General features: G+C 38.6%; 1 protein-coding gene across 1 annotated transcript; it reads left to right on the top strand.

The window, feature by feature from the left end:
* Positions 1 to 9: 9 nt before the first annotated feature.
* Positions 10 to 6,036, top strand: LOC106868996 (MKRN2 opposite strand protein). Its single transcript, XM_014914480.2, has 4 exons — positions 10 to 341; positions 1,922 to 1,971; positions 3,179 to 3,344; positions 4,493 to 6,036. Exons 1-4 carry the CDS (start codon positions 115 to 117, stop codon positions 4,692 to 4,694), a joined length of 645 nt encoding a protein of 214 aa, XP_014769966.1. The 5' UTR covers positions 10 to 114; the 3' UTR covers positions 4,695 to 6,036.
* The last annotated feature ends 2,278 nt before the right edge of the window (positions 6,037 to 8,314 follow it).

Genomic DNA, 8,314 nt, shown 5'->3' with positions numbered 1-8,314 from the left:
AAGGGGAGATTACTCTATTGCTTCTCACCTGTAATTAATTAACATTAGTAACAGGTGTCTCACTATTATTAAATTTCATTCTTTTTCCTCATTTTGTTCTTACAAAGATTTTCCATGGATAATGAAGAAGACTTTGACATAATTCGTTGTTTCCAACACTGTTCGAATAAAACAAATATATTTTATTGTCGTCAATTACCAACAACATGTCCACTCTGTAGCGGTGATGTTATCAACAGCGACAGTCTTCTACCTCCCTATCGTATCGAATCCCCTTTTATAGATGCTGTCCGTTTGCCTTTTGCTGTCGTCGTTAAACCTACCCAGGGTACATTTCTTCAGTAAGAAACTTTTTCTTTTTTTTTCTTTACATCTATACTTCATTTCTGTAAATTTTAACTGTTTTTAAAGACTTTTTTTTTATCAACTAAACTCGAAGAGAAACTCCAAGAGCTAACCGCGCTTCCATAGACTGGGAAAACGGGGAATAATAAAGTGAGGGGGAAATGGTTACGAGGATCCCGTTGCTTTTAGTTTTGTCGGTTGTTTCTGGAACGATGAAGGGAGTAGATTCTAAAGAAAACGAAACAGAGGAAAGTTATCAAAAACGTCACCGTAACGAATGCAGGTTGATTTGTTTTTAAAATGTTGCTGGAGGTTTGTAGAAGCGCAAGCGAAGTTGTTTCCTAGGGTCAAAAGTATAATGATAATAATAATAACACCCAACCTGAGCAAACATCTGGACACTTTAGAAATACCCTACATTGTTGTTGGCACTCCGTCGCTTACGACGTTGAGGGTTCCAGTTGATCCGATCAACGGAACAGCCTGCTCGTGAAATTAACGTGCAAGTGGCTGAGCACTCCACAGACACGTGTACCCTTAACGTAGTTCTCGAGGATATTCGGCGTGACACAGTGTGACAAGGCTGACCCTTTGAAGTACAGGCACAACAGAAATAGGAAGTAAGAGTGAAAGAAAATTGTGGTGAAAGAGTACAGCAGGGTTCACCACCACCCGCTGCCGGAACTTCGTAGGGCTTTAGGTGTTTTCGCTCAATAAACACTCACAACGCCAACAATTCCATGCAGCAAAAGTGAATCCAATGTGTCCATTTTCAAACTATATTATCCAAGGTGTCCATTTGAGGGAGTAGTGTCCACCCACTACTCCCTCAAATCACCAGTAGTGGGTGATTTGAGGGAGTTTTGTCTGCTCTTTATAGCAGGTCAAGTAGCCATGGAGAGGCTTCCTCATTGGCTTGTAAGACTTCTTGTTAAAGGAAAATGCGGCAGGGTTTGGTTGATCGAATGAACCTCTCTATATTACTGGTACTTAATTCAGTGATCTTCCCAGGCAACCCTCCCTGCCTTCAGATTGGGACTCATAACTGATAGAAACAAAAAAAAATTAACAACATACATTCTGCTGCTGTTGTTTAGCCCCAGTTCAGCCCTGATAGAACAGACCTGTTCACAAAGACCTTCTAACCATGACCATCTGGTCTTTCCCAGACACAGTGTACCTAAAACCATGATAGTAAAGGAGATTTGGCTGCTACTTCTAGCAGGTTGTGAAACAATAAAGAGGCAATTCTGTTGGCTCCACAGTCTATTATAATCTACTTTCCTGTCTCAGCTGACCTCCATTAAATCAATGATACCCAAAATAGTATACACACACACACACATAGGTACAGGCATGGTCATGTGATTAAGAAGTCTGCTTCCCAACGCCATAGTTGAGTCTCTCTTCACAGAATTTTGGTCAAATGTCTTCTGGAATTACGATGCTTTGGTTGGTCAACCAATTCCTTCTCAGTGAATCAGAATAATTTGCGAGATCCGAAACTAAAAGAAGCCTCATGTATACACATATATTGTTATTGATTTTTCTTTTTTCTTTTTTATCATCCCTCCAGGGATTACCAGAATGCTGCCAACCTCCATATCGGTGTGACGAACTCACAAGGTAATACAACAATTCCATTAAACTTTTTTTTTCTTGGAATCATGGAGTGTTTCAATTGTTTCTATTTTCATAATTTCAGGTTTGCTCTAAGTTCGAATCCTATTGAGACCACCTTTGTCTTTCTTTCACCCCACATTGATAAACATAGCATACCAGTCACATACTGGGGCTCATTTACTTGACCATGTCCTCCAGTTTCGTCTGTATCAGGAGTTTGTTGTTGTCGTTACCGGACAATTTTCACAATGGAATGCCTTCATTTCAATTATTTTTTATTCCATGTCAGATAATACACAATCAACAAAGTTTATTAATCAGCTTGTGTCATACATTTTGTTCCATATCCAATTGGAGGGAGATTCTGATAAGATGACTGCCTCTATACAACTATGAGGTTTAACAACAAGTAATGCTAACTTTGCAATTACAGATCATTGGAAACTTGCAGTGAGTGTTTCCTTGGAAATGTATGCTTACCTATTCCATCTACCACACCCAATATACAATAATGATAAAAAAACAATAATATCGAAATCTAAATTTATATTCTCGAAGGGATTAGCCTTTTTTTTCTATCATAACAATCATGGATTTATGTATTATTGGTTCTGATGTCTTATGTGAAAGCATGTGGCCTAGTGGTTAGGGTGTTGCACTTACAATCATAAGATTATGGGTTCAATACCCAGACCAGGTGGTACATGTTGTTCCAGTCCACTCACCTGTAAATATGTTCCAGCAGCAGAAGGGAAGTTAACCCTGTGATGGACTGGCATCTTGTCCAGGAGGGAGTGTTGTAATCACAATCACTTATGCAGCACAGAAGCCAGTTGAAGTTCTGGCCTTGTGAGTCCTAGGGTTCACAACAAACCTATGAGCAAAGGCATGCCAACCATGACCATTCCTGTCCTTTTGTGGGTTTATCAAGAACTCCATAATGTAGCAGTTCTCAGACTGATTCATAGCAGTCACCTCTTTGCCTCAAATATGGTGTCACCTTAAGACACTAGGTGTGTTTGGAAGGAAATTTGGCTGCTGTTTCTAGCGATTTTTAGAGGTTTCCTTGTTGGCTGATGATGGTCTCATAGTTCATAATTCACCATATCAACATTGAACCACTCTTTCTCCTCCTCCTCACATAATAATGAATGAACGACTCCCAATTCTTTAATGTTAAAACACCTGTTTTCTTGTTTGTTTTTGACAGGTGTTGTATATGAATACGATGAAAACGGCATCACAATCGGGTCGATCTCCTGGACATGCTGTATTGCTGTTTCTTTCAGTGACCTGTTGACCAACAGACTCTTCGAAACAGAATGGGATGGTCAGCTTGCCCGATATTCACAAGACCTCACCTGGGTACCACAAAGGTAATCCCTTCCATTTTATTGTTTCTTCACTTGCCTCAGCCACGTATATGCCTCTAGATGTGTGTTTGGATGTATGCTGGCAGTGTACCATGATGTATGTTTATCTATGTGTTTGTAGTTCAAGTGTATATGTGTGTGTGTGTATGTTATCATTATCATCACCATTTAACACCCATCTTCCATGCTGGCATATATATATATGTGTGTGTGTGTCATTTAATATTGACAATTTAAAAAAGAGCTACTGATAGTTCCATGCTTTAGAAATACAATAATTTGGGTAGATTTATATAACATGTATCTCTAAGGAATCTTTCAGGTTCAATGCATATCATTAGATGTATTTAAAAACCAGGATGCTGGCCAATGAGAAAATACGAGGTAAAATGAGATGAAGAAAATGTGAAGAATGTTAATACAAAAAGTGGAAGAAGAGAGAAAAGAAAATTCGGAAAACCAAGATTTTCATCCTGAAAGATTGCTTTGAGATACATGTTATTTAAATCTGCCAAATGATTGTATCTCTAAAAACATGAAGCTATTGGTAACTTTTTCATAAATTGTGTCCATTAAATGATATTTATCTCCCACTAGATGGAGTATTTTTCTGTAGAGTGTACTTATGATAAAACTGTAGAATTATATACATTTACATCTACAAAATGGAAACAGTGTAGATTTAAGGGGAGGATGTGTAAATCTAAAGACGTGTGTTGTGTTACTGGGTCAATGTGAGAATCTAAAGAAAGACAAATGAAAATGGTTGTCTGGATATGAATATTATTGTAGACTTTTGGAATTGTGTAAAATAAGGCATCCAAAGGCTCACCTGGCTTCATTATACAAAAGCAGGGTTGAGGTTTAACGACTTTCCTAATCATTTAACCATTTTCTTATCATTTTTCTGTTGAAATCCACTGACTTTGTTTCAACTGATTCTGAAAATAATGAAAAATTTAATTAATTAACTTTGTCATTATTAAGCTGGTGTTTGAAACTTAAAATTTTGAAGGAAGGTTTTTAAGTCACTTTAAAACAGAAAGTTTGTTTCATAGAATCAGGAGTGGTGGTCTTAAGTGGATGGCTATCAAATGGATTAATCATATTTAAATACATATTTTTTATTGTTGTTTTTGTTTTTTTTACAGATATCATGAAGAAGACCATAACTGCTTCAGTTTTGTAACGAGTTTCCTGAAATTAAACGGCGTTTTGCCAGCCGATGTTTCAAAACAACATTTCCTCACACAGTTCCTAATTAAACATACGACCAAAGGCAGCAAATACATCTCCTTGTACCGACAAATTGTAACTGAAGGATACTTATGCCAACCAGCACAAGCAATCTGAACCAAGGTCACAGGTGTCTGTTATTGTCTTCTCATTGGTTGCATTGTTCTCCCCCCCCCCCAACAGAGCAGGGTCCTAGTTGCTTGTATGAGTGTGTGTCATCATCATCATTTAACGTCTGTTTTCCATGCTGGAATGGGTTGGATGGTTCAACAGGAATTGGCAAGTCAGAAGACTGCACCAATCCCTCTCGTCTACTTTGGTATGGCTTCTATGGCTCTGACCTTCCTAATGCCAACCACTTTACAGAGTGGACTGGGTGCTTTTTATGTGGCACCAGCAGTAGAGAGGTCACCAACCCCTTAACTGAGATGAGGGAGTAGTATTGGGGGACTGAGAAAGGAGTTTTGCATTAGAGGGGAAACAAGGTACATGGAGCTGTATGAAGTGGAGCAGGGATTGGAGAGGGTGAGTGGGTGGATAAGCTTATGAGATTACAAAAGGAGAGCGGGAGAGCATGTAATGAGCAGGTATGGGTAAAGGGAGGGGATCCAGTGGGAGGACATATTGTACATAAATATACTGGGATGCAACAATTAAGGCCTGCTGTTTGGGGTTGGTGATTTGGGTTGACTGGAATTTCAACCTGTTTTGGTGACATTCTGGTTCTGGTGGTGGCAAACACACACAAACGCATGCACTCACACCTATACTTATGAAGACAGAGTGACTAGGATTAGGGTCCTACCAGCCTAGTCTGTGACTCTTCTTAAAAGGGGACACTGAAAACTAGTCTTGATATTGTGTCATTGTTTGCACCCATGTCACATTCAGTGTCTTGTCCACTCTGCCCTGTGTCCCAAGGGAATACCCATATTCACATGACACGGAAGTGCAATTACAGATTTCACCCTTGCCCAGGTATTCACTGAGGACCCCAAACCTGAAGCTCTTAGCAAAGCAATGAGGGAACAAACAGACTGTAAAATGACCCCTTCATCTCCTCTTTAGGATATTATTTCTACAGCAATAACAAGTAATGTGCATTTAAGGCCATTTCCCTGCTGGCCGTCTTCTCCATTCGCCCTTTCCTCTCTCTCCACTCACTAACCCGCTTACTCTTCTTTCCTCCCCTACCATCTTCAGCCATGTCTTTCTTACTTTTCTCCTATTTCTTTCCACGTTGATTTCCGTTACCCCTTCCATCTTTTCTCAACACACGATTCAACCGTTCCATCTCATTTCTCTTCGCTGTATTCTTGATTGCCTCTGTATCCATAATTCTCAGCAGCCGTTCTACAGCAAATGACGTATTTTTTATCTACCAATTAACCCATGTAATAATAACTTTAATATTTTATTTTAAATTTCATTCAAAATAAATAAATTTTTAAATAAATCAGTGTCTTTAGTGATTGTTGCTTTTTTTTAATAAACAAATGAAATTTTCTAATTATAACACTTCAGTTAGATTGGCAGAATTGATAATGGCATCAGACAAAATATGCTGTGATTAATTTTGGGCCTTGATGTTTGTAGTTCAAATCCCTTCAAGCTCACTTTTACAACCCATGTATTTTCTCTGCCCATATTTTACTGCCCTGCAACATTACACTTTGTACATAAACATCATACTGTCTGCCTTTCACTCATAGATGAAACTAAGATACCAGTGAAGTATTTAGTCAATGAAATAGGGTTGATTAACTCAAGTGACAATGTTAGAATATCTCAGGTTTCTCTAAATAAGAGACAATGGCTGCATGCACTTTCTGGCAGATGAGAATATATAAACTCCGATAATCACAGTATTCGTTTGAGAAACAGAAACTGAAGATATTAACTTTTTAAAACATTGTGTCCAATGCAAGTCAAAGCTGTAGTTGACAGAAGAGAAGTCTTGGAAGAATTTGAATTGGGTATTCGAACAAATGTGATTTCAAGGATTATAGGCAGACATCAGGGAACACGATTTAACAACTTCCAGGCAATGGAAATCTATTTGCAATGAAAGTTCTTGTCAATATTGTTTGCTCTTCACATCCATTTTACTGAGCCAGTATGAGTTAGATGCAGACTTGAGAGACAGTTTTATGGTTAGAAATTCTTCCTTTTGCCATCTCTTGACATTTTTTTTTTTCTTCAAGCAATTTCTTTTTTATTCCATCAATCTTTGAAAGTGGTGAGCGAATGGTTGTAATAATGGTTTCAAATGTTAGCGCAAGGCCAGCAATTTCAGAGGGCAAGCAGTAAGTCAATTACATCAACCTGAATGCTCATCTGGTACTTTATCAAATGCAAAAGGGTGAAGAGCTAAGTTGATCTCCACAGAATTTGAACTCAGAATGTAAGTACAGACGAAATGTCAGCCAGCATTTTGCCCGGTTAACAACTCTGCCAGCCTGGGATCCATTGCAATATCAACAAGGAATGGAGACATCTCACCGTTTTGCTTACCTGCTGACATCCAGTGCACACACGCGTGTTTGTGTATATATATATATATTATGTAGCTCTTTTATCTTTTATTTGTTTCACTCATTAGATTATGGCCATGCTGGGGCACCACCTCGGACTTTTAGTCGAATGAATCGACCCCAATATTTAATTTTGTGCCTGGAGTCAAAGTAATCAATTTAACCCTTTTTTGAAACTGCTGGCCTTGTGCCAAAATTTGAAACCAATGTATACATATATATATACACAGATATGCATAGCTATATACATAGTACATGTATATATTTCTATATACATATATCATTATCATTTGATGTTTGTTTTCTATGCTGGCATGTGTGTGTGTGTGTGTGTAGAAGTGCAGATCTCTAATGGTGGAGGGAACCTGTGCAAGAGGTAAACTTAGGAAGACATGGGATGAGGTGACGAAGCATGGTCTTCAAATGCTGGGCCTCATGGAGGCAATGACAAGTGACCGAGACCTTTGGTGACATGCTGAGCTTGAGAAGACCCATCAAGCCAAGTGAAACTGCAGTCATAATGGATGCCAGTGGCACGTAAAAAGCACCCTTCAAATGTTGGATGACATGCTGTGCTTAAGACCCATCAAACCAAATGAAAACATAGTTGGGGGGGGGGGGCAATGCTAGTGTCATATAGCTAGCACCCATGTCAATGACATGTAGAAAGTACCCTTCAAACCTTGGGCCTCATGGCGGCAGTGACAAGTGATTGATACTTTTGGCAATATACTGTGCTTGAGGGCGGTGAGTTGGCAGAATCGTTAGCACACCTGGGGGGGGGTTAGAAATCGTTATTCTAATCCTATTTGGAAGCCTCTTGTAAGACAATACGGTTTTATGGGTATCTTCTTATTGCAGGTCTGTAAGGAGGGATTGTAATTAGCTGTAGTCAATAGGCAACAGGTGTTTTAATTAAATGCTATCATTAATCAGCATTTAATTGTGGTAATTGTGTATTAATTGCTCTTCAACAGAATATTAAACACACAAAGATTAAGTGATTTTTGACATTTCAGCGTTTGTGTTGTACACTATCGACTTTGCATTTGTGAAAGGAAAACAACTTTTGATAAGGTGTGAACAGCATACCTACAGTCGTGGAAACTCACCCACCCCTGGACTTTGTTTCCTCATAACTTCGAAAAATAAACATTTCAATGAAATTTTCTACAAATACACTTCAGATGGTAAAGATTCCAA

This window comes from Octopus bimaculoides, chromosome 23 (assembly GCF_001194135.2).
Source record: "Octopus bimaculoides isolate UCB-OBI-ISO-001 chromosome 23, ASM119413v2, whole genome shotgun sequence".
Classification (NCBI taxonomy): domain Eukaryota; kingdom Metazoa; phylum Mollusca; class Cephalopoda; order Octopoda; family Octopodidae; genus Octopus; species Octopus bimaculoides.
The sequence above is the reverse complement of the archived record's forward strand: the minus strand, read 5'-3'. Positions and strand labels throughout refer to the sequence as shown.

Excerpts from the sequence above, each read along its gene's own strand:
- LOC106868996 (XM_014914480.2), top strand. The coding sequence starts at position 115 with ATGGATAATGAAGAAGACTTTGACATAATTCGTTGTTTCCAACACTGT. Across the intron at positions 342-1,921 it reads ACCCAGGGTACATTTCTTCA|GGATTACCAGAATGCTGCCA; the intron begins GTAAGAAACTTT and ends TCATCCCTCCAG. Across the intron at positions 3,345-4,492 it reads CTCACCTGGGTACCACAAAG|ATATCATGAAGAAGACCATA; the intron begins GTAATCCCTTCC and ends TTTTTTTTACAG.